We start from the raw sequence: 27,278 nt of genomic DNA, 5'->3' as shown, positions 1-27,278 counted from the left end.
TTTGCGGACTTATGGGGGTCTGCGGCTCGTCTTTCGGCCCGGGACGGGACGGGTCTCGGACTTGGATCACCGGGGGCGGGTCTTGCGGACTGACGGTCTTGCCGACTCGTTCCTCGCTCCGAGAAGGGGGCCCGGAAAGCCCGTCTTTCAGTTCGGAGTTCGTGCGCGGTGCGGGGTGGCACGTAGGTTGCCGTCGGTGAGGGTATGGCACTGCGACGCGGTGCGGGGAGTGGGGTGGGCGGGTTCGCTCGCCCGCCCTAAGACGTGCGGGGGCGCTCTCTCGCGCCGAGGCTGCGGTCGGCTTGAGGGCCTTGACTGCGGCCACCCTGGCCTTTGTCGGCTTCGTCGGGCTGACATTGTCCGCCCCGGGCTAGGTGCCTGGCGAGCCGAGTCGCCGGGCTAGGCCTGGGGCGCCGGGGCGGCGCGGGATTGTACCCACAGGCGCGATGCGGGCGGGGGGTGTCCCCCTGCCCGCGGGGGAGGCCACGCGGGCGATGGGTCGGGGGATTCGTCGTCCGACTTGCACGGTCCCCCAAGGAGGGGAGGGCGCGCTTCGTGTTCGAGTGCGTCCTCCGAGGTGCTTGCACCGTGGTGGGCCCGAAAGGGCAAGCGCCGGCGGGGTTGCGAAAGAGCTGACAGCGTCCTTGTGACCCCACCACATAGGCGCACGGCAGAACACACGTGGCGGTTTTTATTCAGTAAGAGTCTGAATCCCCTCCGAGCCCCCCCTACCGGAGGGTGTCCATGACGGATTTTCCCCACGTTAAAAAAAAAAAAAAAAAAAGGTTAGGTTAGGTTGGGGTGCTTCCCAGGCCCCAGACCTAGGTCTGGGAGGAGTTCCTGGTCTTCTACCTGGGCGCGTCCCCCGGGTGGCGGATAGGGGAGTGCCGCCTGCGTTACTAGCGAGACGCGGGCGGTAGGGGTCCTCGGACCCCCGCGGACCAAAACCAGGGAGGAGGGCGCGAAAGCGCATTGAAGTGCCGGGGCCTTTGGGTCGCGCTTCGGGAGGCGCGAAAGCGCATAGGGGTGTCGAGGCCGTGTGGCGCGCTCCTAAGGAAGGGAAGGTCCTCTGGGCTGGTCCTGGATCACCGGAAGCGTTGTCTTTCGCTCCAGGGGCGGGTCTCGGTCCTGGATTAACTCCGGGGCCGGGGTCGGGTCTCGGTTCCGGATCACCGGGGGCGGGTTTGCGGACTTATGGGGGTCTGCGACTCGTCTTTCGGCCCGGGACGGGACGGGTCTCGGACTCGGATCACCGGGGGCGGGTCTTGCGGACTGACGGTCTTGCCGACTCGTTCCTCGCTCCGAGAAGGGGGCCCGGAAAGCCCGTCTTTCGGTTCAGAGGTCGTGCGCGGTGCGGGATGGCACGTAGGTTGCCGTCGGTGAGGGTTTGGCGCTGCGACGCGGCGCGGGGAGGACGTGCGTAGGCGCGTTTGGAGTGCCGGGGCCTTTGGGTCGCGCTCCGGGAGGCGCGGAAGCGCATAGGGGTGTCGAGGCCGTTGGGCGCGCTCCTAAGGAAGGGAAGGTCCTCTGGGCTGGTCCTGGATCACCGGAAGCGTTGTCTTTCGCTCCAGGGGCGGGTCTCGGTCCTGGATTAACTCCGGGGCCGGGGTCGGGTCTCGGTTCCGGATCACCGGGGGCGGGTTTGCGGACTTATGGGGGTCTGCGACTCGTCTTTCGGCCCGGGACGGGACGGGTCTCGGACTCGGATCACCGGGGGCGGGTCTTGCGGACTGACGGTCTTGCCGACTCGTTCCTCGCTCCGAGAAGGGGGCCCGGAAAGCCCGTCTTTCGGTTCAGAGGTCGTGCGCGGTGCGGGGTGGCACGTAGGTTGCCGTCGGTGAGGGTATGGCACTGCGACGCGGTGCGGGGAGTGGGGTGGGCGGGTTCGCTCGCCCGCCCTAAGGCGTGCGGGGGCGCTCTCTCGCGCCGAGGCTGCGGTCGGCTGGAGGGCCTTGACTGCGGCCACCCTGGCCTTTGTCGGCTTCGTCGGGCTGACATTGTCCGCCCCGGGCTAGGTGCCTGGTGAGCCGAGTCGCCGGGCTAGGCCTGGGGCGCCGGGGCGGCGCGGGATTGTACCCACAGGCGCAATGCGGGCGGGGGGTGTCCCCCTGCCCGCGGGGGGGGCCACGCGGGCGATGGGTCGGGGGATTCGTCGTCCGACTTGCACGGTCCCCCAAGGAGGGGAGGGCGCGCTTCGTGTTCGAGTGCGTCCTCCGAGGTGCTTTGCACCGTGGTGGGCCCGAAAGGGCAAGCGCCGGCGGGGTTGCGAATGAGCTGACAAGCGTCCTTGTGATCCCGCCACATAGGCGCACGGCAGAACACAAGTGGCGGTTTTTATTCAGTAAGAGTCTGAATCCCCTCCGAGCCCCCCCTACCGGAGGGTGTCCATGACGGATTTTCCCCACGTTAAAAAAAAAAAAAAAAAAGGTTGGGGTGCTTGTCGGTGACCTCCTCGTGGTGCACCCTGGGCAACGGGACGGGCAGTAGTATCACAATCGCGGCACTGCTGCCCGTCGCGGCTGACGACCGACGCGTGTGGGGATGCATTCCGGCGCTCTACATTAGAGTTGTCCCGTGAGCGCATCAGGTGGCACAGCGCTCGCGCACTGTGTCACCACGGGAGGGTGGATGGGTTCGGCGTGCGCTTACCCCGCCGTCGGACAGAGTGGGCAGGAGTCCTGTTCGCTCACCGTCCTATTATCGTAATCCCGTTTGTGGTGTCGTGGTCATGTCTCGCGGCCACGAACGGGACCGAGGGTCTTGCCTTAACCGGCCGGACCGCGAGGAAGAAAACCTCTATAAAAAATTACCCCGAATCCCAAGCGGCGACGCAGCGCGAGGGGATGCATGGCTGATGGGTAGTTCAGTCACTACTGCGATCCCCTGCTCTGTAGCCCCGCCGAGGCCAGAGTGGGGTTACGCGAGGCTTGCCCAGGTACAAGGGGTGTTACCTCGGGCTGACCACCCTTTCCCCCATACTCGTGGGAACAGTTATGGAATTTCAAAAATCAACAATTTTAAATGATGATGGTGTGGAGATTGACGAGAGGCCCGAGAAGGGCGGAGTAGAGGAGAGGCCCGAGAAGGGTGCAGTTGTTTCGGATGGAGAGTTGACTGACGTCGGCATGAGGTCGCGATCACCGTGCGACTCCGACTCGTCTCGCGCTCGGCTCTGGAAGCGGAAGCGCGATAGGGAAGAAGACACGTCAGATGACACTGATGATAAGTCCACGGCAGGAAAGTGTCACACGGCGCGCAGGGGTCGTGGTCGACCGCCCACGACAGGGCAATATGTTGGCCTCGCCAAGGCCAAGGCCGACTACCTCAAGCAGTGCGAGAGGGAGCTCGAGCTTGAGGCCGAAAGCGAGGCCATTGAGATCTCAAAGAGAGTGAGAGCTTCGCGATCCAACATAATTTCGGAAGGTGGGACGGTGTCGGGGGAATGCTCGATCATTGATCTACACAGGAAGGCCCAAGAATACGTCGAGGCCATTCTTACTGTCACTAAGATATCAAAGAACCTCAAAGGGACGAGCAAGAAAGCTCTGAATGAGTCCGCCGAGGGTATAGGCGAAGTACTCGGCGCCCTATACCACCGAACGACGAATGACGAGGTCAGGCAGCTGCGGGAGGCCAACGAGCGCCTAGAAGCGGAGAACGTACAGCTCCGCTCGGAGATCTCCGAGCTGCGACAGAGTGTAGCCGACATCAGGCGTGAGCTGGGCTCGACGTCCACTCCAGCCCCTCCCGCGAATGAAAACGGACTGATCGACCGCATAATGGCGGGGGTGGGCGCCATGCTCGACTCCCGCCTGGCGAAGCTGGAGGAGTCTGGCAGACTCCTGCCTGAAGCGTCTGAAGTGCGAAAAGGACCACCGGCGGCTTCGAAGAAGATCGCAACGTCGCCGCCGCAGACAGGGGTCACAACGCTGACTCCGCCAGCGAACCCGGCCCCAAAGTCTGCAAGTCAGTCTGCCAAGAAGAAGAAAAAAAAGAAGAAGGCGGGTGCGGCTACCCAAGTCGCCGCGCCCAACGAGCCTCGCCCCCTACCACCTGCTCCGGCCGCTCTGACGGAGGGGTGGAATGTGGTGGCGAGGAAAGGAAGAAAGGCGGGGCCGCCCAAAAACCAGCCCCAGCCCCAGAACAAAGGTGGGCCGGCTAAAAAGCCAAAAACGCCGAAGCTGCGATTGCCGCGATCGGCGGCGGTGCAGCTGACGCTGTTGCCGGGCAGCACGAGGACCTACGCGGAGGTCCTCGGTGCCATAAAGGCTGACGGCCTTATAGCGAGCATGGGCGTCGAGACTCGCTATAGGGTCTCTCAGACCGGCGTGCGAAGGTTCGAGCTGCCCGGCACCGGCAATAAGGAGAAGGCCGAGGAGCTAGCCCGGCGCATCAAGGCGGTCGTCGGCGAGGACGTGGCGGTCACCCGCCCGGAGAAGTGCGCCGACCTGCGGGTGGCCGGGTTAGACGACTCGGTCACTCCCCAGGAGCTGGCCGGCGTGATCGCCAAGGCGGGAGGATGCGCCGAGGAATCGATAAAAGTGGGCGAAGTACGGCAAAACTTCGCCGGCATCGGGACAGCGTGGGTTCGCCTGCCAGTAGAGGCGGCGAAGAAAGTGGTCGACGGGCGCCGCCTACTCGTCGGGTTCGTGTCGGCGAGTGTGACCCTGTTGAAGACGAGACCGCAACAATGCTATCGCTGCCACGAGGTTGGGCACGTGGCAGCGAAGTGTGACAAGGGAGTGGACCGCAGCGGCCAGTGCTACCGCTGCGGCAAGGAGGGGCACATTCGCCGGCAATGTACTGCCGAAGCTTGCTGTCCCATATGCCAGGCGGAGAAAAAACCGGCTGGGCACAGCCTAGTTGCGTGCCCTCGCAATAAAGCGGGAAGGAGGAAGAAGGCGGCGACCAAAAATAAAACCCGCGCGCCGCCTGCCAACAGAGCTGGGGAGGTGACAATGGACACCCAATCATAGTAATGGCGCTTAAGGTGCTCCAAGCCAACCTGAACCACTGTGCCAGGGCCCAGGACCTCCTCGTCCAGAGCCTGGTACAGTGGTCCGTGCGGGCGGCGGTGGTGGCCGAGCCGTACTCGGTCCCGCCGAGGGATAACTGGATCGGCGATAACGATGGCGTGGTGGCCATCGTGACCCAGGTCGCCGCGGGCGCCCCGCCCTTTACGAACATTGTGAGGGGCTCGGGTTGCGTCGCGGCACTGCTGGGGGAGGTGGCCATCGTCGGGGCATATTTTTCCCCGAACAAGTCGGTCGCCGAGTTCGAGGCGTTTCTCGACGGGACCGAGTCGATCATGCGTAGGCTTTATCCGGCGGAAGTGCTCGTGCTGGGCGACTTCAATGCGAAGTCACGTCTGTGGGGGTGTCCTGCCACAGATGCGCGGGGGGCGATTCTGGAGGAGTGGCTCGTTGCCACCGGCCTGACCGTCCTCAATCGCGGGACGGCCAACACGTGCGTGCGCAGGTCGGGCGGCTCGATCGTGGACGTTTCGTTTGCGAGCCCCGGCCTCGCGCGCCGCGTTCGGGACTGGCGAGTGCTGGACGACGTGGAGACTCTCTCGGATCATCGTTACATCCGCTTCGAGATCTCCGCTCGTCCGGCGGTGCCGCCAAGCTCCAGCCGCGCCCCGGCGGAGGAGGGTCCTCGGTGGCAGCTGAAGCGTCTCGACCAGGAGCGACTCGACGAAGCGGCGATTGTGGCGTCGTGTCAGCCGCGCGTCGACGGTCCACCGGACAGGGTGGCAGACTGGCTGGTGGCCAGAATGACCGACGCGTGCGACGCGGCCATGCCGCGGTCGAGGGGTCGCCCCGGGCGGGCTCAGGTGTACTGGTGGTCGGAGACGATAGCGCAGCTGCGCAGGGAGTGCGTGGCCGTCCGACGCCAGTACACGCGCTGCAGGAGGCGCATCTTCAGGACGCCCCCCGCTTCGCAGGACAGGACACGGCACGAGGAGGAGGGCGAGCGGCTGTACGCCCTTTACACGGCAGCCAAAGCCAGCCTCCGTCGTGCCATCGGCGAGTCGCAGGCCGCGGCCAGGGAGGAAATGCTGGACGGACTGAACAGCGACCCGTGGGGGATGCCCTACAAGCGGGTACGCAGCAAGGTCCGTCCCTGGGCTCCTCCACTCACGGAGACCCTGGACACCGAAGTGGTCCGTGAGGTGGTCGCGGCCCTGTTCCCGACGGCGCCGGCCGAGCACGAGCCGCCGTCGATGGCACCGCGGGGAGAGGATCGAGACGTCGGAGAGGAGGCACCGGAGGTCGGGGAGTCCGAATTCGGGGAAGCAGTCGCGCGGCTGCGACGGAAGAACGTCGCTCCAGGCCCGGATGGGATTCCGGGGAGGGCGTGGGCGGTGGCGCTGAACCACCTGGCGCCGCAAGTTAGAGGGCTATTCTCTGCCTGTCTGGCTCAAGCCATAATTCCACAGCGGTGGAAGACAGGCAGGTTAGTCCTCCTCAGGAAGGAAGGCCGGCCGGCGGAGTCACCGTCGGCTTACCGCCCAATCGTCCTCCTCGACGAGCTCGCCAAGCTGTTCGAGCGCGTCGTGGCCGCGCGTCTGGTGGCGCACCTCGGGCGTCGAGGACCCGACCTCTCGGACGTGCAGTTCGGCTTCCGCAGTGGCCGTTCTACCGTGGATGCCGTGCTGTGCGTCCGTGCCCAGGTGCAGGAAGCGGTGGCCCGGGGCGACGTCGTCGTGGCGGTGTCTATTGACATCGAGGCGAGGCAGCGTGCGTGCTGGCTGGAGTCCTGCCCTGGGACCTGGACGCGGTCTCTCTGGCGTCGTCATACCGACGGCTTCGGAGTCTGGCGTCCGGGACCCTCAGTCCGGCACCACGGCTTGCAGAACACCTGAGGCGAGAGCGGGATGCCGCGATCGCGGAGTGGGTTGTGAGGCTCGAGCGTCCGAGTGCGGGGCACCGGACGATCGATGCGGTTCGGCCGGTTCTTCGGCAGTGGTTGGACAGACGACATGGCGTCCTAACCTTCCGCGCCACGCAGGTCCTCTCGGGGCACGGTTGCTTCGGGGGGTACCTGTGTCGGGTCGCCGGGAGGGAGCCCTCTCCTCGTTGCCACCACTGCCAGGATTGTGACGACGAGTCGGCGCAACACATGTTGGAAGAGTGTCCGGCGTGGGCGGAGGAGCGCGAAGAGCTCCGAAGCGTAGTTGGGCCGGACCTTTCGCTGCCGGCCGTGATTTCTGCCATGACTGGCAGCGAAAGGTGCTGGGACGCCGTCCTCGCATACTGTGAGCGGGTGATGGCGCAGAAGGAGGCGGCGGAGCGGGTGAGGGAGGACACCACCGACCTCCCCCTCCGCCGCAAAAGGACCGGGCGTCGGAGGCTGGCGCACGATAACCGCCTCCCTCCCTAGACGCTAGGCAGACCAAAATCTGCCGGGTAGGCGCGCGCGGTGTCCCCCGCGCGCCACCTCCTCCACGAGGACGGGAAAGGGCCTGACGAGGCACGCCGCCGGGGTTTGCAGAAGAATTCGGTTTCCTGCGACCCCGGCACGGGCGACGAAGGTGGACACCGTTGGTTTTTAGTGGGTAGTCTGGCATTGCACCTACCGCCGGGAGCCCCACACTCCCGCTGCCGAGCTTTCGGTGGCGGGGTCAGTGCGTAAATGCATTTTCCAACGTAAAAAAAAAAAAAAAAAAAAAAAAAAAAAAAAAAAAAAAAAAAAAGGTTAGGTTAGGTTAGGTTAGGTTCCCAGGCCCCAGACCTAGGTCTGGGAGGAGTTCCTGGTCTTCTACCTGGGCGCGTCCCCCGGGTGGCGGATAGGGGAGTGCCGCCTGCGTTACTAGCGAGACGCGGGCGGTAGGGGTCCTCGGACCCCCGCGGACCAAAACCAGGGAGGAGGGCGCGAAAGCGCATTGAAGTGCCGGGGCCTTTGGGTCGCGCTTCGGGAGGCGCGAAAGCGCATAGGGGTGTCGAGGCCGTGTGGCGCGCTCCTAGGGAAGGGAAGGTCCTCTGGGCTGGTCCTGGATCACCGGAAGCGTTGTCTTTCGCTCCAGGGGCGGGTCTCGGTCCTGGATTAACTCCGGGGCCGGGGTCGGGTCTCGGTTCCGGATCACCGGGGGCGGGTTTGCGGACTTATGGGGGTCTGCGACTCGTCTTTCGGCCCGGGACGGGACGGGTCTCGGACTCGGATCACCGGGGGCGGATCTTGCGGACTGACGGTCTTGCCGACTCGTTCCTCGCTCCGAGAATGGGGCTCAGTAAGCCCGTCTTTCGGTTCAGAGGTCGTGCGCGGTGCGGGATGGCACGTAGGTTGCCGTCGGTGAGGGTTTGGCGCTGCGACGCGGCGCGGGGAGGACGTGCGTAGGCGCGTTTGGAGTGCCGGGGCCTTTGGGTCGCGCTCCGGGAGGCGCGAAAGCGCATAGGGGTGTCGAGGCCGTTGGGCGCGCTCCTAAGGAGGGGAAGGTCCTCTGGGCTGGTCCTGGATCACCGGAAACGTTGTCTTCCGCTCCAGGGGCGGGTCTCGGTCCTGGATTAACTCCGGGGCCGGGGTCGGGTCTCGGTCCCGGATCACCGGGGGCGGGTTTGCGGACTTATGGGGGTCTGCGGCTCGTCTTTCGGCCCGGGACGGGACGGGTCTCGGACTTGGATCACCGGGGGCGGGTCTTGCGGACTGACGGTCTTGCCGACTCGTTCCTCGCTCCGAGAAGGGGGCCCGGAAAGCCCGTCTTTCAGTTCGGAGGTCGTGCGCGGTGCGGGGTGGCACGTAGGTTGCCGTCGGTGAGGGTATGACACTGCGACGCGGTGCGGGGAGTGGGGTGGGCGGGTTCGCTCGCCCGCCCTAAGACGTGCGGGGGCGCTCTCTCGCGCCGAGGCTGCGGTCGGCTAGAGGGCCTTGACTGCGGCCACCCTGGCCTTTGTCGGCTTCGTCGGGCTGACATTGTCCGCCCCGGGCTAGGTGCCTGGTGAGCCGAGTCGCCGGGCTAGGCCTGGGGCGCCGGGGCGGCGCGGGATTGTACCCACAGGCGCGATGCGGGCGGGGGGTGTCCCCCTGCCCGCGGGGGGGCCACGCGGGCGATGGGTCGGGGGATTCGTCGTCCGACTTGCACGGTCCCCCCGAGGAGGGGAGGGCGCGCTTCGTGTTCGAGTGCGTCCTCCGAGGTGCTTGCACCGCGGTGGGCCCGAAAGGGCAAGCGCCGGCGGGGTTGCGAATGAGCTGACAAGCGTCCTTGTGATCCCGCCACATAGGCGCACGGTAGAACACACGTGGCGGTTTTTATTCAGTAAGAGTCTGAATCCCCTCCGAGCCCCCCCTACCGGAGGGTGTCCATGACGGATTTTCCCCACGTTAAAAAAAAAAAAAAAAAAAAAAAAGGTTAGGTTAGGTTAGGTTAGGTTAGGTTAAGTTAGGTTAGGTTCCGCCGCGCTGGGCAGACTTCTGCCCAACGTAGGCGGCCCGGACTCGCCATGCCGACGTCTATACGTCGGCATAGTTCGCAGCATGGCACTGTACGGTGCCCCCGTGTTCGCCGACGCTCTCGCGTCTCGCGACAACAAGGCCCTCCTGCGGAGACCCCAGAGGGCCATAGCGGTGAGAGCGATACGGGGATACCGTACGGTGTCGTGGACGGCGGCCACGCTTCTCGCGGGCGATCCGCCCTGGGAACTCCAGGCGGAGATGCTCGCGAGAGTGTACGCGGCAAAGTCGAGCCTCAGAGCTGGAGAAGGGCAGGTCCGTAGTACGGACCGAGCGATGGACATCAGGGCTCAAGCTCAGAGGGCCCTGATGATCAAGTGGGAGGAGAGCCTGGGGTCTCCGGCGGCGGGCACGGTGACGGTGGACGCGATACGTCCACATTTAAGTCGCTGGGTCCAAAGGCGGCACGGGGTGCTGACCTTCCGCCTGACGCAGGTGCTTACCGGGCATGGTTGCTTTGGTAAGTACCTGCACCAGATCGCGAGGAGGGAAGCCACCCCTGCCTGTCACGAGTGTGGTGCTCCGATTGACACGGCGCGCCACACGCTAGAAGAGTGCACCGCCTGGGATCCTCAGCGGAGGGCCCTCGTGGCGGTCATCGGCGGAGACCTCGCGCTGTCGAGCGTGGTCCGCTCCATGCTCGGCAGCGCGAGGTCCTGGTCGGCCGTGGCCTCCTTCTGCGAAGAAGTTATTTCGCTGAAGGAGGCTGCGGAGCGTGAGCGCGAAGCCGACGCTCACGCCGACGCGCTACGAAGGAGGCGACCGGCGGGACGGAGGAGGCGTCGCTACGCGCTCCTCCACCCTCCGCATCGTGCTTGACGCGGGGGCGCAGCCGGCGCCCCTCTCCTCCTCGCAAGTCGCGGGGGGGAGGGGGGCGCGTGGGGCGCCCTCGTGGCGGGCGCGGTGTGGGGGGGAGGCGTCGCTGGGTCGCTCCCCCTCCCTCCGCATCGTGCTTGGCGTGGGGGCGCTCCGCGCGCCCCTCTCCTCCCCGCAAGTCGCGGGTGGGAGGGGGGCGCGCGGGGTGCTTCCGCGGCGGGTGTGGTGTGGGGGGGGGGGGGAGGCGTGGCGGCGCGATCCTCCGTCCTCTGCATCGGGCTCGGCGCGGGGGCGCTCCGCGTGCCCCTCTTCTCCCTGCGGCGATGAGGGAGCGCTCTCGGTGCCCGGGAGCGCTCTACAATCGGAGGCGGCCTGCCCTGCACCCGCAGGCAGGCCCACCGTCCGGGGCGTCATGGCGAATACTTTAAGTGGTCCCGTGGCGCCCCACCAGGACGACGAGGGCACCGCTGGTTTTTACTGAGTAGTCCGGCATTGCACTCCCCGCCGGGAGTCTCAGACTTCCGTCGCCTTCGGGCGACGGGGGTGCGTAAATGCATTTTCCAGCGTAAAAAAAAAAAAAAAAAAAAAAAAAAAAGGTTAGGTTAGGTTAGGTTAGGTTAGGTTAGGTTAGGTTAGGTTAGGTTAGGTTAGGTTAGGTTAGGTTCCCAGGCCTTTGGGGCCTGGGTCTCGGACTTAGGTCTGGGACCTAGGCTCCAAGGGGAGGAGTTGCTGGACTTCTACTGGGCGCGTCCCCACGGTGGCGGATAGGGGAACGCCACTCGCACTGAGCGGGTGGTAGGGGTTTTCGGACCCCCGCGGACCAAAACCAGTAGGTGTGGGCGCACCTTTAGCGGCTTGTCAGCCGCGCGGCCTAGGGGAGTAAACCCCGATTAAAAATCTAAGCTGTGAAATAGCCCTATTAATCATGGAAACAAAGACTAAAACGAAACTACCCCAGGAGGGTACCTGCGCCTCCGGCAAAGGAGAATCCCTCCGTGCATCTTCGGATGCACGCTGCCCGTTCGATTCTGGGGAGGGCACCCTTTGTTACTGTGATTCGCCCCATATGGGCGTTGACGTTGTGCCCGGGAAGGGCGGTGCGACCTCTGCAAGAAATACGGACTCCGATAACAGCCTTCGGAGTGGCGGCTCAAACGAGCCGTCACTCTCGAGGACTGGTCTCCCCTCGCGAGATCGCAAGGGGAGATTCCTCTCACGCCAAAAAGGCCCTTCTAAGGGCCAGGACAAAGGTGGAAACCGTTTTGCGGTTCTGGCTGCGGACGACAAAACGGACACCGATACAGACATGGTTTCGGGATCCCCTGACAGGCATATTGCCTTGACGGGACGGCGGAAGCGACCCTCATCCTCGACCTTCGCGTCTGGGCGTGACGGTTCGGACACGGAGGCCGAGGGCGCGGGCCTCGCTAAAATTAACACGGCGAGAAGGGGAAAGGCGAGAGGAACCACGGCGGGTCCTTCCCGCGAAAAGTTCCTCAAGCCAGCACCTGTCCGGCCGGAACCCGTAAACATACTCATCGACAACGAGTCCGACGTCGGCTCGTCGATCGTAGACGACGTTGTTGCGCTCAACGCGCAGGAACTCAGGGCGCGCGCGGGCGAGGGACTCGCCGTAATACTAGAGGTTGCCCGGAAATCCGGGAACCTCAAAGGCGAGTTCGTCGCAAAGCTGAAGAGGTCCGCGACGGACCTGAGCGAGGTGGTCGACGCCTTTGCCTCTAGGACCGAGGCCGATGAAGTGAGGCGGCTCCGAGCGGAGAACCGCCGCTTCAGGATCGAAATAGAGGCAATGAAAACGGAGCTGAAGGCGATGCGGCGCGGCTTCGCCGAGGCGAAGACGGAAGCGGCCGCTAACGCCGCCGCCGCCGCCGCCGCCGCTGCCAACGCCTCAGTCGCCGGTCCACCTGCGACACTTCCGGTGGCGGCCATGCTAGAGGAGTTCAAGCACTCCTTGACCTGCTCGCTGGGCGATATGATGAACGTCCGGCTGGCGCAGATCGAGGAGAGGCTGCCGCCGGCTCCGTCGGTCCGCCCCCAACTGGGAGCTGGTGGACCTCGACGCCCTGAGACGGCGGCCACTACGTCGGCGGCCCCCTCCACGGTTGCCCGGGAGGAAACCTGGGCAACAGTGGTTAAAAGAGGGAAGGGCAAGAGGAAGGGGAAAGGGAAGTCCTCCGCCCCTCCATCTACACCTGCAGTCGAAGGCCGGACTGCCGCCCCTGCGGTGAAGCCGACTGGCAAGCCAGCCGCGGCGTCGTCCGCGCGACCGGCCGCCAAGCCGACCGCCAAGCCGACCAAGCAGCCCGGAAGGCCGGCAACAAAGGCGACGGTTAAGGCCAAATTCAAGGCCCCGAAGACTGCGGCAGTCGTCGTCCAGCTGCAGCCGGCGGCTGTAGAGAAGGGTCAAACTTACGACTCCATCTTCCGGTCGGCTGAAGACACCGTGAAATTGGAGGAACTGGGGATCGAGCGCATCCTCTTCCGTCATACGGCGACGGGAGCGAGGATGCTCGAGATCCCCGGTTCCGACAAAGAGGAGAAGGCCGACCGGCTCGCCAGCCGGCTCAGGGAGGCCCTCTCGGACGTGGCCACTGTCGTCAGGCCCGTTAAGACCGCGCAGGTGCGCATCTCGGGCCTGGATGACACGGCCACTCCCGAGAGGGTGGCGGCGGCGGTCGCGAAGGCGACATCGTCCGACGTCGGCACGGTGAGGGTCGGGGCGATCCGCTCCGGCTTCGGCGGCATGGGCTCCACCGTCGTAACCTGCCCCGTCTCGGTTGCGAAAGCGCTGACCGAGGGGGGCAGGCTACTGATCGGCTGGAGCTCGGTGCGAGTGTCGGCCCTGGAGGCGCTCCCCATGCGCTGCTTTAAGTGCATGGGGTTGGGCCACACGCGCCCGAAGTGTCCGGCGTCTGTCGACAGGGGCGACCTCTGCTTTAAATGCGGGAACGCGGGGCACAAGGTCGCCTCCTGCCCGGAGAAGACACCGCGCTGCGTGGTGTGCGCCGAGGGAGGTAAACCCTCGGGGCACATCATGTGCGGCCGCAGGTGCAGGCCTGCGACCTCGAAAGGAAAGGGGGCCCTCGGAACCCGGGCCCCCCGAGAGACCGCAAGCCAGACAGCCGCAGACGGCGTTGCCCCCCCGGCCGCGGCGGGGGAGGTGGAGGTTGTGATGTCTGATGTGATCCATGGATTACTCAGACATCACAGCTTCCTCCAAGCCAATCTCAACCACTGCGCCAGGGCTCAGGACTTGTTGACCCAGTCCATGGCGCAGTGGATGATCGATGTGGCCGTCGTCTGCGAACCGTACTGGGTTCCCCCCCAACCGAACTGGTTGGGGGATCTCGACGGCACGGTGGCGGTCGCACTAGGCAGTTCCGCTACCCGCCCCCTCGCACTCGTGGAGCGCGGCTCGGGATACGTCGTGGTGACGTGGGGAGAGTATGCGGTCATCGGCCTCTACTTTTCCCCCAACCGCAGCCTGGCGGACTTCGAGGTCTTCCTCGACACCGTCAGAGCTGCGGTATGCCGACAATCGCCGAGAGCCGTGATAGTTCTCGGCGACTTCAACGCCAAGTCCCGAGCCTGGGGCAACCCGAACACGGATGCGAGGGGGCGGGCCGTCGAGGATTGGGCCCTCCTCTCTGGTCTGTCACTCCTGAACGTTGGAAACGTTCAGACGTGCGTGCGATTGCGCGGGGGTTCCGTGGTGGACCTCTCGTTCGCCAGCCCCGCAATCGCGCGGAGAGTGACAGACTGGAGAGTGGAGGAGGGGGTGGAGACTCTCTCGGACCACAACTATATCAGGTTCGGAGTCTCCACCCCGTCCTCGTCAGCAGATCGGTCGAGGGGCCCGAGCAGGCTACCCCGCTGGGCCCTAAGCAGGCTCGACGTCGAGGCGGCGCGCGAGGCCGCAATCGTCCAGCGGTGGGCGAACCACCGCGACGCCGATGGTGCCAGCGTGGATGAGCTGGCTTGCCGCTTTCGTAGGTCGTTGGCCAACGTCTGCGATGCGGCCATGCCGAAGGTCGGCCGCCGCCCGCTAGGACGGCGGGCGGTGTACTGGTGGTCGCCCGAAATAGCGGAGCTCCGTGCGGCCAGCATGACCGCCCGCCGGGCGTATCAACGCTGTCGGAGGCGCAGCGCCAGGGATCCGGCTCTGGAGGCGGAGCTGCGGGATGCATACCGCACGGCAAAGCAGGCCCTGCAGCACGCCATCAGCCGAGGGAAGGACGCCGCCTGGAAGGAGCTGCTGGCGGGTCTAAACCGAGATCCATGGGGCCGTCCCTATCGCGCTGCGCGAAGCAAGCTTCGCGCGCAGGGCGCCCCCGTGACGGAAACGATGCCGCCGGATCTCCTCTGGCGGACGGTGTCGGAACTGTTTCCGCACCGTCCCGTACATGTTCCCCCGACGATGGCGACGCCGTCGCCGTCTTCTCGGACCGAGTTCGACCCGCCCTCCCCACCCGGCATCTCGGAGGGGGAGATGGATACGGCCCTCGAGCGTCTCAGGGCCAAGAAGACGGCGCCGGGGCCGGATGGTGTTCCGGGGCGAGTATTGTATATCGCCCTGGAACACCTGAGAGGAGAACTTCGGGGACTGTTCGACAAGTGTCTAGCTTCCGGGCAGTTCCCGAAGCCGTGGAAGACGGGCCGGTTGTGCCTGATACGTAAGGAGGGCCGACCTGTCGACTCTCCCTCCGCGTACAGGCCGATCGTGCTGCTGGACGAGACGGCCAAACTCTTCGAGAAGATTCTCGCGGACCGTCTCGTCCGGCACCTCGACGAGTCGGGGCCGGGTCTGTCGAACGCTCAGTACGGGTTCAGGGCGGGCCGCTCCACCCTGGACGCTCTGAACGCCCTTAGGTCCCTCTCCGCGGAGGTGGTGGCCAGCGGAGACGTTCTCCTGGCCATCTCGCTGGACGTGTCGAACGCCTTCAACAGCATTCCTGTTGAGACGATTGTGGAGGCACTGAAGTATCAGGACGTGCCTCCATATCTCCAGAGTCTGCTGGAGGCGTACCTCCGCGAGAGAGAGGTCCTATGGGAGGGGGGCGACGGCCGACTGTATCGCCGTCGCGTCGAGTGCGGCGTTCCGCAGGGCTCCGTCCTCGGACCGACCCTGTGGAACGTCGGCTTCGACTGGCTGCTGCGGACGCCACTGCCGCCCGGGCTCAGTGTCATCTGCTACGCGGACGACACTCTGCTGACGGCCCGGGGCGGCAGCTTCGAAGAGGCGGCCGGTCTGGCGCGAACCGGCGCGACGATAGCGGTCGGCCGCATCGAGGCACTGGGCCTGAGGGTCTCCTTGTCGAAGACGGAGGCCCTCCTCTTCCACGGCCCACGAAGAGGCCCCCCCCGAGGTGCGCGTGTGGTCGTACAGGGGGTGGAGATCGCCGTCAAGGCCCAGATGAAATATCTCGGCCTAACCCTGGACGGCCGGTGGAGCTTCGGTCCGCACTTTAGAGAGCTCGCTCCGAGGCTCGAGAAAGCCGCCGCCGCGCTGGGCAGACTTCTGCCCAACGTAGGCGGCCCGGACTCGCCATGCCGACGTCTATACGTCGGCATAGTTCGCAGCATGGCACTGTACGGTGCCCCCGTGTTCGCCGACGCTCTCGCGTCTCGCGACAACAAGGCTCTCCTGCGGAGACCCCAGAGGGCCATAGCGGTGAGAGCGATACGGGGATACCGTACGGTGTCGTGGACGGCGGCCACGCTCCTCGCGGGCGATCCGCCCTGGGAACTCCAGGCGGAGATGCTCGCGAGAGTGTACGCGGCAAAGTCGAGCCTCAGAGCTGGAGAAGGGCAGGTCCGTAGTACGGACCGAGCGATGGACATCAGGGCTCAAGCTAAGAGGGCCCTGATGATCAAGTGGGAGGAGAGCCTGGGGTCTCCGGCGGCGGGCACGGTGACGGTGGACGCGATACGTCCACACTTAAGTCGCTGGGTCCAAAGGCGGCACGGGGTTCTGACCTTCCGCCTGACGCAGGTGCTTACCGGGCATGGTTGCTTTGGTAAGTACCTGCACCAGATCGCGAGGAGGGAAGCCACCCCTGCCTGTCACGAGTGCGGTGCTCCGATTGACACGGCGCGCCACACGCTAGAAGAGTGCGCCGCCTGGGACCCTCAGCGGAGGGCCCTCGTGGCGGTCATCGGCGGAGACCTCGCGCTGTCGAGCGTGGTCCGCTCCATGCTCGGCAGCGCGAGGTCCTGGTCGGCCGTGGCCTCCTTCTGCGAAGAAGTTATTTCGCTGAAGGAGGCTGCGGAGCGTGAGCGCGAAGCCGACGCTCACGCCGACGCGCTACGAAGGAGGCGACCGGCGGGACGGAGGAGGCGTCGCTACGCGCTCCTCCACCCTCCGCATCGTGCTTGACGCGGGGGCGCAGCCGGCGCCCCTCTCCTCCTCGCAAGTCGCGGGGGGGAGGGGGGCGCGCGGGGCGCCCTCGTGGCGGGCGCGGTGTGGGGGGGGAGGCGTCGCTGGGCCGCTACCCTTCCCTCCGCATCGTGCTTGGCGCGGGGGCGCTCCGCGCGCCCCTCTCCTTCCCGCAAGTCGCGGGTGGGAGGGGGGCGCGCGGGGTGCTTCCGCGGTGGGTGGGGGGCGGGGGGGGGGAGGCGTGGCGGCGCGCTCCTCCGTCCTCTGCATCGGGCTCGGCGCGGGGGCGCTCCGCGTGCCCCTCTTCTCCCTGCGGCGATGAGGGAGCGCTCTCGGTGCCCGGGAGCGCTCTACAACCGGAGGCGGCCTGCCCGGCACCCGCAGGCAGGCCCACCGTCCGGGGCGTCATGGCGAATACTTTTAGTGGTCCCGTGGCGCCCCACCAGGACGACGAGGGCACCGCTGGTTTTTACTGAGTAGTCCGGCATTGCACTCCCCGCCGGGAGTCTCAGACTTCCGTCGCCTTCGGGTGACGGGGGTGCGTAAATGCATTTTCCAGCGTAAAAAAAAAAAAAAAAAAAAAAGGTTAGGTTAGGTTAGGTTCCCAGGCCCCAGACCTAGGTCTGGGAGGAGTTCCTGGACTTCTACCTGGGCGCGTCCCCCGTTTGGCGGATAGGGGAGTGCCGCCTGCGTTGCCGCGATACGCAGGCGGTAGGGGTCCTCGGACCCCCGCGGACCAAAACCAGGGGGTAGGGCGCGAAAGCGCATCGGAGTGCCGGGGCGCTCCGGGAGGTGGACGGGGTGGGCGGGTTCGCTCGCCCGCCCTGAGGCGCTTAGGCGCGGGGTGTTGGCCGGGTTGTGCTGGCTCCCTGGAGCTTGCTCGGTTGCTGGTGCAACCCGGCGGACGTGTTGCGTGAGAGTCGGGCTGTGCTGACTCCCTGGAGCTTTGGCTCGGTTGTTGGTGCAGTTCGGCGGAGCCGTAGGGTGGTTGCCGGGTCGCGCTGGGCTCCCTGGAGCTTGCTCGGTTGTTCGGTGCGATCCTGGCGTTGGAGGTGGGGCTTTTCGCCTAGCCGGGAGGGACAGGGCGGGTGGGTCCGGGCGGTCTGGCTCGCTCGTCCTGTGGCGCTGGGGCGCGGTGTGCTGGCCGGGTTGTGCTGGCTCCCTTGAGCTTGCTCGGTTGCTGGTGCAATCCGGCGGACCAGTTGCGGGAGGGCCGGTCTGTGCTGGCTCCCTTGAGCTTTTGCTCGGTTGTCGGTGCAGTCCGGCGGACCCGTGGGGTAGTTGCGGGTTCGAGCTTGGCTCACTCGCTGGGGTGGCACTGCGATGCGGTGCGGGGAGAGGAGGACGGGTCGAGCGAGCGAACTCGATGTAACGACGAGTTCGCTCACTCGCCCCGTGGCGCGCATGCGCGCGGGTAGGTGCACTCCGGGTACTGCTCTGCCCAGAGCGGACTTGTGAGTGCAGGCGCCGTGAGGGCGCGGAGACGTGGGGGTTGGTTTTACCTTCCCCTGCGCTGGGGACGAGGTGGGTGGGCTCGCTTGCCCGCCTCGGGGGGGGTGGTGCTTAGGCGCTTTCCCTTGCGCCGTCCCGGCCTGTGTTGACTCACGTTGGCACTGTCCGGGCGGTGCGGGGCAGCCTGAGCGCCAGGCAGAGGGCGGTCGGGTTTTCGGCCAACTTCTGCCCGGGTTGGTGCGCGCGGTGCCACCGCGTGCCACCCACTAGGAACGGGATGGGCCCGCAAGGGCAACGCCGCCGGAGTTTGCAGAAGAATTTTCTTGATTCCTGCGACTTCGGCAATGGCGAGGGAGTGGCGCCGCTGGTTTTTACTGAGTAGTCTGGCATGCCGGGAGTCTCAGACTTCCGTCGCCTTCGGGTGGCGGGGGTGCGTAAATGCATTTTCCAGCGTTAAAAAAAAAAAAAAAAAAAAAAGGTTAGGTTAGGTTAGGTTAGGTTAGGTTAGGTTAGGTTAGGTTAGGTTAGGTTAGGTTAGGTTAGGTTAGGTTAGGTTAGGTTAGGTTCCCAGGCCCCAGACTTCGGTCTGGGAGGAGTTCCTGGTCTTCTACCTGGGCGCGTCCCCCGTTTGGCGGATAGGGGAGTGCCGCCTGCGTTGCCGCGATGCGCAGGCGGTAGGGGTCCTCGGACCCCCGCGGACCAAAACCAGGGGGTAGGGCGCGAAAGCGCATCGGAGTGCCGGGGCGCTCCAGGAGGTGGACGGGGTGGGCGGGTTCGCTCGCTCGCCCTGAGGCGCTGTGGCGCGGGGTGCTGGCCGGGTTGTGCTGGCTCCCTGGAGCTTGCTCGGTTGCTGGTGCAACCCGGCGGACGTGTTGCGTGAGAGTCGGGCTGTGCTGACTCCCTGGAGCTTTGGCTCGGTTGTCGGTGCAGTTCGGCGGAGCCGTAGGGTGGTTGCCGGGTCGCGCTGGGCTCCCTGGAGCTTGCTCGGTTGTTCGGTGCGATCCTGGCGTTGGAGGTGGGGCTTTTCGCCTAGCCGGGAGGGACAGGGCGGGTGGGTCCGGGCGGTCTGGCTCGCTCGTCCTGTGGCGCTGGGGCGCGGAGTGCTGGCCGGGTTGTGCTGGCTCCCTTGAGCTTGCTCGGTTGCTGGTGCAATCCGGCGGACCAGTTGCGGGAGGGCCGGTCTGTGCTGGCTCCCTTGAGCTTTTGCTCGGTTGTCGGTGCAGTCCGGCGGACCCGTGGGGTAGTTGCGGGTTCGAGCTTGGCTCACTCGCTGGGGTGGCACTGCGATGCGGTGCGGGGAGAGGAGGACGGGTCGAGCGAGCGAACTCGATGTAACGACGAGTTCGCTCGCTCGCCCCGTGGCGCGCGTGCGCGCGGGTAGGTGCACTCCGGGTACTGCTCTGCCCAGAGCGGACTTGTGAGTGCAGGCGCCGTGAGGGCGCGGAGACGTGGGGGTTGGTTTTTCCTTCCCCTGCGCTGGGGACGGGGTGGGTGGGCTCGCTTGCCCGCCTCGGGGGGGGGTGGTGCTTAGGCGCTTTCCCTTGCGCCGTTCCGGCCTGTGTTGACTCACGTTAGCACTGTCCGGGCGGTGCGGGGCAGCCTGAGCGCCAGGCAGAGGGCGGTCGGGTTTTCGGCCAACCTCTGCCCGGGTTGGTGCGCGCGGTGCCACCGCGTGCCACCCACTAGGAACGGGATGGGCCCGCAAGGGCAACGCCGCCGGAGTTTGCAGAAGAATTTTCTTGATTCCTGCGACTTCGGCAATGGCGAGGGAGTGGCGCCGCTGGTTTTTACTGAGTAGTCTGGCTTGCCGGGAGTCTCAGACTTCCGTCGCCTTCGGGTGGCGGGGGTGCGTAAATGCATTTTCCAGCGTAAAAAAAAAAAAAAAAAAAAAAAAAAAAAAAAAAAAAAAAAAAAAAAAAGGTTAGGTTAGGTTAGGTTAGGTTAGGTTAGGTTAGGTTAGGTTAGGTTAGGTTAGGTTAGGTTAGGTTAGGTTAGGTTAGGTTAGGTTGGGGTGCTTGTCGGTGACCTCCTCGTGGTGCACCCTGGGCAACGGGACGGGCAGCAGTATCACAATCGCGGCACTGCTGCCCGTCGCGGCTGACGACCGACGCGTGTGGGGATGCATTCCGGCGCTCTACATTAGAGTTGTCCCGTGAGCGCATCAGGTGGCACAGCGCTCGCGCACTGTGTCACCACGGGGGGGTGGATGGGTTCGGCGTGCGCTTACCCCGCCGTCGGACAGAGTGGGCAGGAGTCCTGTTCGCTCACCGTCCTATTATCGTAATCCCGTTTGTGGTGTCGTGGTCATGTCTCGCGGCCACGAACGGGACCGAGGGTCTTGCCTTAACCGGCCGGACCGTGAGGAAGAAAACCTCTATAAAAAATTACCCCGAATCCCAAGCGGCGACGCAGCGCGAGGGGATGCATGGCTGATGGGTAGTTCAGTCACTACTGCGATCCCCTGCTCTGTAGCCCCGCCGAGGCCAGAGTGGGGTTACGCGAGGCTTGCCCAGGTACAGGGGGTGTTACCTCGGGCTGACCACCCTTTCCCCCATACTCGTGGGAACAGTTATGGAAATTCAAAAATCAACAATTTTAAATGATGATGGTGTGGAGATTGACGAGAGGCCCGAGAAGGGCGGAGTAGAGGAGAGGCCCGAGAAGGGCGTAGTTATCTCGGACGGAGAGTTGTCTGACGTCGGCATGAGGTCGCGGTCACCGTGCGACTCCGACTCGTCTCGCGCTCGGCTCTGGAAGCGGAAGCGCGATAGGGAAGAAGACACGTCAGATGACACTGATGATAAGTCCACGGCAGGAAAGTGTCACACGGCGCGCAGGGGTCGTGGTCGACCGCCCACGACAGGGCAATATGTTGGCCTCGCCAAGGCCAAGGCCGACTACCTCAAGCAGTGCGAGAGGGAGCTCGAGCTTGAGGCCGAAAGCGAGGCCATTGAGATCTCAAAGAGAGTGAGAGCTTCGCGCTCCAATATCAATACGGAAGGTGGGTCGATTTCGGGAGAATGCTCGATAACAGATCTGCATCGGAAGGCCCAGGAATATGTCGAGGCCATTCTCACCGTGACGAAGATTTCCAAGAACCTCAAGGGGACAAGCAAGAAAGCCTTAAATGAGTCCGCCGAGGGTATAGGCGAAGTACTCGGCGCCCTATACCACCGAACGACGAATGACGAGGTCAGGCAGCTGCGGGAGGCCAACGAGCGCCTAGAAGCGGAGAACGTACAGCTCCGCTCGGAGATCTCCGAGCTGCGACAGAGTGTAGCCGACATCAGGCGTGAGCTGGGCTCGACGTCCACTCCAGCCCCTCCCGCGAATGAAAACGGACTGATCGACCGCATCATGGCAGGGGTGGGCGCCATGCTCGACTCCCGCCTGGCGAAGCTGGAGGAGTCTGGCAGACTCCTGCCTGAAGCGCCTGAAGCGCGAAAAGGACCACCGGCGGCTTCGAAGAAGATCGCAACGTCGCCGCCGCAGACAGGGGTCACAACGCTGACTCCGCCAGCGAACCCGGCCCCAAAGTCTGCAAGTCAGTCTGCCAAGAAGAAGAAAAAGAAGAAGAAGGCGGGTGCGGCTACCCAAGTCGCTCCGCCCAACGAGCCTCGCCCCCTACCACCTGCTCCGGCCGCTCTGACGGAGGGGTGGAATGTGGTGGCGAGGAAAGGAAGGAAGGTGGGGCCGCCCAAAAACCAGCCCCAGCCCCAGAACAAAGGTGCGCCGGCTAAAAAGCCAAAGACGCCGAAGTTGCGACTGCCGCGATCGGCGGCGGTGCAGCTGACGCTGCTGCCGGGCAGCACTAGGACGTACGCGGAGGTCCTCGGTGCCATAAAGGCTGACGGCCTTATAGCGAGCATGGGCGTCGAGACTCGCTATAGGGTCTCTCAGACCGGCGCGCGCAGGTTCGAGCTGCCCGGCACCGGCAATAAGGAGAAGGCCGAGGAGCTTGCCCGGCGCATTAAGGCGGTCGTCGGCGAGGACGTGGCGGTCACCCGCCCGGAGAAGTGCGCCGACCTGCGGGTGGCCGGGTTAGACGACTCGGTCACTCCCCAGGAACTGGCCGGCGTGATCGCCAAGGCGGGAGGATGCGCCGTGGATTCCATCAAAGTGGGCGAAGTACGTCAAAACTTCGCCGGCGTCGGGACGGCCTGGGTTCGCCTGCCGGTAGAGGCGGCGAAGAAAGTGGTGGACGGGCGCCGCCTACTCGTCGGGTTCGTGTCGGCGAGTGTGTCCCTGCTGAAGGCGAGACCTCAGCAATGTTATCGCTGCCACGAGGTTGGGCACGTGGCAGCGAAGTGCGACAAGGGGGTGGACCGCAGCGGCCAGTGCTACCGCTGCGGCAAGGAGGGGCACACTCGCCGGCAGTGTACTGCAGAGGCCAGCTGCCCCATTTGCGAGGCGGAAAACCAACCGGCGAAGCACAGCCTAGTCGCGTGCCCTCGCAATAAAGCGGGAAGGAGGAAGAAGGCGGCGACCAAAAATAAAACCCGCGCGCCGCCTGGCAACAGAGCTGGGGAGGTGACAATGGACACCCAATCATAGTAATGGCGCTTAAGGTGCTCCAAGCCAACCTGAACCACTGTGCCAGGGCCCAGGACCTCCTCGTCCAGAGCCTGGTACAGTGGTCCGTGCGGGCGGCGGTGGTGGCCGAGCCGTACTCGGTCCCGCCGAGGGATAACTGGATCGGCGATAACGATGGCGTGGTGGCCATCGTGACCCAGGTCGCCGCGGGCGCCCCGCCCTTTACGAACATTGTGAGGGGCTCGGGTTGCGTCGCGGCACTGCTGGGGGAGGTGGCCATCGTCGGGGCATATTTTTCCCCGAACAAGTCGGTCGCCGAGTTCGAGGCGTTCCTCGACGGGACCGAGTCGATCATGCGTAGGTTTTATCCGGCGGAAGTGCTCGTGCTGGGCGACTTCAATGCGAAGTCACGTCTGTGGGGGTGTCCTGCCACAGATGCGCGGGGGGCGATTCTGGAGGAGTGGCTCGTTGCCACCGGCCTGACCGTCCTCAATCGCGGGACGGCCAACACGTGCGTGCGCAGGTCGGGCGGCTCGATCGTGGACGTTTCGTTTGCGAGCCCCGGCCTCGCGCGCCGCGTTCGGGACTGGCGAGTGCTGGACGACGTGGAGACTCTCTCGGATCATCGTTACATCCGCTTCGAGATCTCCGCTCGTCCGGCGGTGCCGCCAAGCTCCAGCCGCGCCCCGGCGGAGGAGGGTCCTCGGTGGCAGCTGAAGCGTCTCGACCGGGAGCGACTCGACGAAGCGGCGATTGTGGCGTCGTGTCAGCCGCGCGTCGACGGTCCACCGGACAGGGTGGCAGACTGGCTGGTGGCCAGAATGACCGACGCGTGCGACGCGGCCATGCCGCGGTCGAGGGGTCGCCCCGGGCGGGCTCAGGTGTACTGGTGGTCGGAGACGATAGCGCAGCTGCGCAGGGAGTGCGTGGCCGTCCGACGCCAGTACACGCGCTGCAGGAGGCGCATCTTCAGGACGCCCCCCGCTTCGCAGGACAGGACACGGCACGAGGAGGAGGGCGAGCGGCTGTACGCCCTTTACACGGCAGCCAAAGCCAGCCTCCGTCGTGCCATCGGCGAGTCGCAGGCCGCGGCCAGGGAGGAAATGCTGGACGGACTGAACAGCGACCCGTGGGGGATGCCCTACAAGCGGGTACGCAGCAAGGTCCGTCCCTGGGCTCCTCCACTCACGGAGACCCTGGACACCGAAGTGGTCCGTGAGGTGGTCGCGGCCCTGTTCCCGACGGCGCCGGCCGAGCACGAGCCGCCGTCGATGGCACCGCGGGGAGAGGATCGAGACGTCGGAGAGGAGGCACCGGAGGTCGGGGAGTCCGAATTCGGGGAAGCAGTCGCGCGGCTGCGACGGAAGAACGTCGCTCCAGGCCCGGATGGGATTCCGGGGAGGGCGTGGGCGGTGGCGCTGAACCACCTGGCGCCGCAAGTTAGAGGGCTATTCTCTGCCTGTCTGGCTCAAGCCATAATTCCACAGCGGTGGAAGACAGGCAGGTTAGTCCTCCTCAGGAAGGAAGGCCGGCCGGCGGAATCACCGTCGGCGTACCGCCCAATCGTCCTCCTCGACGAGCTCGCCAAGCTGTTCGAGCGCGTCGTGGCCGCGCGTCTGGTGGCGCACCTCGGGCGTCGAGGACCCGACCTCTCGGACGTGCAGTTCGGCTTCCGCAGTGGCCGTTCTACCGTGGATGCCGTGCTGTGCGTCCGTGCCCAGATGCAGGAAGCGGTGGCCCGGGGCGACGTCGTCGTGGCGGTGTCTATTGACATCGCCAACGCCTTCAACACGTTGCCCTGGGGCTGCATCAGGGAGGCACTCCGCTACCACGGGGTGCCGACCTACTTGCGTCGCGTGGTCGGTGCCTACCTCTCCGACAGGTGGGTGGTCTTCCCCGGAAGGGATGGTCAGTTAGTGAGAAAGGAAGTCGTATGCGGTGTTCCGCAGGGGTCGGTGCTCGGTCCACTCCTGTGGAACATCGGGTACGATTGGGTGTTGCGTGGCTCGCTGCTGCGCGGCGTCAGCGTCGTCTGCTACGCCGACGACACGCTGGTGCTGGCCCGCCGACCGACGTATCGGGAGGCGGCAGTGCTGGCAACCGCTGGCGTCGCGCAGGTCGTGGCGCGAATTCGGCGTCTCGGCCTCGTCGTCGCGCTGGACAAGGCACAAGGAATAGTCTTCCACGGCCCGAGGAGGGCGCCTCCCCACGACGCCCATCTTATCGTGGGAGGCACTCGCATCGGCTTGTCGGGCACGATGACGTACCTGGGTCTCGTGCTCGACGGCCGGTGGAATTTCCGGGCGCACTTCGCGCGGCTCGTCCCGCGCTTGCTGAAGGTGGGAGCCTCGCTCTCGTGGCTTTTGCCGAACATCGGCGGTCCCGGTGTGAGCTGCCGCCGGCTCTACACCGGCGTCGTGAGAGCGATGGCGATGTACGGTGCCCCCGTCTGGTCCGACTCCCTGGACCGCGAGAACATCGCCCTGCTGCGGCGCGCGCAGAGGGTGATGGCGATCAGGGTCGTACGCGGGTACCGTACGATCTCGGGCGAGGCAGCGTGCGTGCTGGCTGGAGTCCTGCCCTGGGACCTGGACGCGGTCTCTCTGGCGTCGTCATACCGGCGGCGTCGGAGTCTGGCGTCCGGGACCCTCAGTCCGGCACCACGGCTTGCAGAACACCTGAGGCGAGAGCGGGATGCCGCGATCGCGGAGTGGGTTGTGAGGCTCGAGCGTCCGAGTGCGGGGCACCGGACGATCGATGCGGTTCGGCCGGTTCTTCGGCAGTGGTTGGACAGACGACATGGCGTCCTAACCTTCCGCGCCACGCAGGTCCTCTCGGGGCACGGTTGCTTCGGGGGGTACCTGTGTCGGGTCGCCGGGAGGGAGCCCTCTCCTCGTTGCCACCACTGCCAGGATTGTGACGACGAGTCGGCGCAACACATGTTGGAAGAGTGTCCGGCGTGGGCGGAGGAGCGCGAAGAGCTCCGAAGCGTAGTTGGGCCGGACCTTTCGCTGCCGGCCGTGATTTCTGCCATGACTGGCAGCGAAAGGTGCTGGGACGCCGTCCTCGCATACTGTGAGCGGGTGATGGCGCAGAAGGAGGCGGCGGAGCGGGTGAGGGAGGACACCACCGACCTCCCCCTCCGCCGCAAAAGGACCGGGCGTCGGAGGCTGGCGCACGATAACCGCCTCCCTCCTTAGACGCTAGGCAGACCAAAATCTGCCGGGTAGGCGCGCGCGGTGTCCCCCGCGCGCCACCTCCTCCACGGAGACAGGAAAGGGCCTGACGAGGCACGCCGCCGGGGTTTGCAGAAGAATTCGGATTCCTGCGACCCCGGCACGGGCGACGAAGGTGGACACCGTTGGTTTTTAGTGGGTAGTCCGGCATTGCACCTACCGCCGGGAGCCCCACACTCCCGCTGCCGAGCTTTCGGCGGCGGGGTCAGTGCGTAAATGCATTTTCCAACGTAAAAAAAAAAAAAAAAAAAAAAAAAAAAAAAAAGGTTAGGTTAGGTTAGGTTAGGTTCCCAGGCCCCAGACTTAGGTCTGGGAGGAGTTCCTGGACTTCTACCTGGGCGCGTCCCCCGTTTGGCGGATAGGGGAGTGCCGCCTGCGTTGCCGCGATGCGCAGGCGGTAGGGGTCTTCGGACCCCCGCGGACCAAAACCAGGGGGTAGGGCGCGAAAGCGCATCGGAGTGCCGGGGCGCTCCGGGAGGTGGACGGGGTGGGCGGGTTCGCTCGCTCGCCCTGAGGCGCTGAGGCGCGGGGTGCTGGCCGGGTTGTGCTGGCTCCCTGGAGCTTGCTCGGTTGCTGGTGCAACCCGGCGGACGTGTTGCGTGAGAGTCGGGCTGTGCTGACTCCCTGGAGCTTTGGCTCGGTTGTCGGTGCAGTTCGGCGGAGCCGTAGGGTGGTTGCCGGGTCGCGCTGGGCTCCCTGGAGCTTGCTCGGTTGTTCGGTGCGATCCTGGCGTTGGAGGTGGGGCTTTTCGCCTAGCCGGGAGGGACAGGGCGGGTGGGTCCGGGCGGTCTGGCTCGCTCGTCCTGTGGCGCTGGGGCGCGGTCTGCTGGCCGGGTTGTGCTGGCTCCCTTGAGCTTGCTCGGTTGCTGGTGCAATCCGGCGGACCAGTTGCGGGAGGGCCGGGCTGTGCTGGCTCCCTTGAGCTTTTGCTCGGTTGTCGGTGCGGTCTGGCGGACCCGTGGGGTAGTTGCGGGTTCGAGCTTGGCTCACTCGCTGGGGTGGCACTGCGATGCGGTGCGGGGAGAGGAGGACGGGTCGAGCGAGCGAACTCGATGTAACGACGAGTTCGCTCGCTCGCCCCGTGGCGCGCATGCGCGCGGGTAGGTGCACTCCGGGTACTGCTCTGACTCGAGCCCAGAGCGGACTTGTGAGTGCAGGCGCCGTGAGGGCGCGGAGACGTGGGGGTTGGTTTTACCTTCCCCTGCGCTGGGAACGAGGTGGGTGGGCTCGCTTGCCCGCCTCGGGGGGGGTGGTGCTCAGGCGCTTTCCCTTGCGCCGTCCCGGCCTGTGTTGACTCGCGTTGGCACTGTCCGGGCGGTGCGGGGCAGCCTGAGCGCCAGGCAGAGGGTGGTCGGGTTTTCGGCCAACTTCTGCCCGGGTTGGTGCGCGCGGTG

General features: G+C 65.5%; 2 protein-coding genes across 2 annotated transcripts; both read left to right on the top strand.

Annotated features, from left to right (window-relative positions):
- The first annotated feature begins 3,125 nt into the window (after positions 1-3,125).
- Positions 3,126-4,976, top strand: LOC123663594. The gene has a single exon (XM_045598264.1). The coding sequence runs from the start codon at positions 3,126-3,128 to the stop codon at positions 4,974-4,976; it is 1,851 nt and encodes a 616-aa protein (XP_045454220.1).
- A 4,498-nt stretch (positions 4,977-9,474) lies between these two features.
- LOC123663593 lies at positions 9,475-19,913 on the top strand. Its single transcript, XM_045598263.1, has 3 exons — positions 9,475-10,137; positions 11,225-16,497; positions 19,715-19,913. Exons 1-3 carry the CDS (start codon positions 9,475-9,477, stop codon positions 19,911-19,913), a joined length of 6,135 nt encoding a protein of 2,044 aa, XP_045454219.1.
- The last annotated feature ends 7,365 nt before the right edge of the window (positions 19,914-27,278 follow it).

The sequence above is a fragment of the Melitaea cinxia genome, chromosome 20 (genome assembly GCF_905220565.1).
Source record: "Melitaea cinxia chromosome 20, ilMelCinx1.1, whole genome shotgun sequence".
NCBI classification, from domain to species: domain Eukaryota; kingdom Metazoa; phylum Arthropoda; class Insecta; order Lepidoptera; family Nymphalidae; genus Melitaea; species Melitaea cinxia.
This window is presented reverse-complemented; position numbering and strand designations above follow the sequence as displayed.

What these genes read in the sequence shown, in the direction of transcription:
- LOC123663593 (XM_045598263.1), top strand. Translation starts at nt 9,475, where the DNA reads ATGGCACTGTACGGTGCCCCCGTGTTCGCCGACGCTCTCGCGTCTCGC. An exon ending in TGGCCTCCTTCTGCGAAGAA is followed by an intron (nt 10,138 to 11,224) that starts GTTATTTCGCTG and finishes AAACTACCCCAG; the next exon opens with GAGGGTACCTGCGCCTCCGG. An exon ending in TCCATGCTCGGCAGCGCGAG is followed by an intron (nt 16,498 to 19,714) that starts GTCCTGGTCGGC and finishes GGTGCGGGGCAG; the next exon opens with CCTGAGCGCCAGGCAGAGGG.
- LOC123663594 (XM_045598264.1), top strand. Translation starts at nt 3,126, where the DNA reads ATGAGGTCGCGATCACCGTGCGACTCCGACTCGTCTCGCGCTCGGCTC.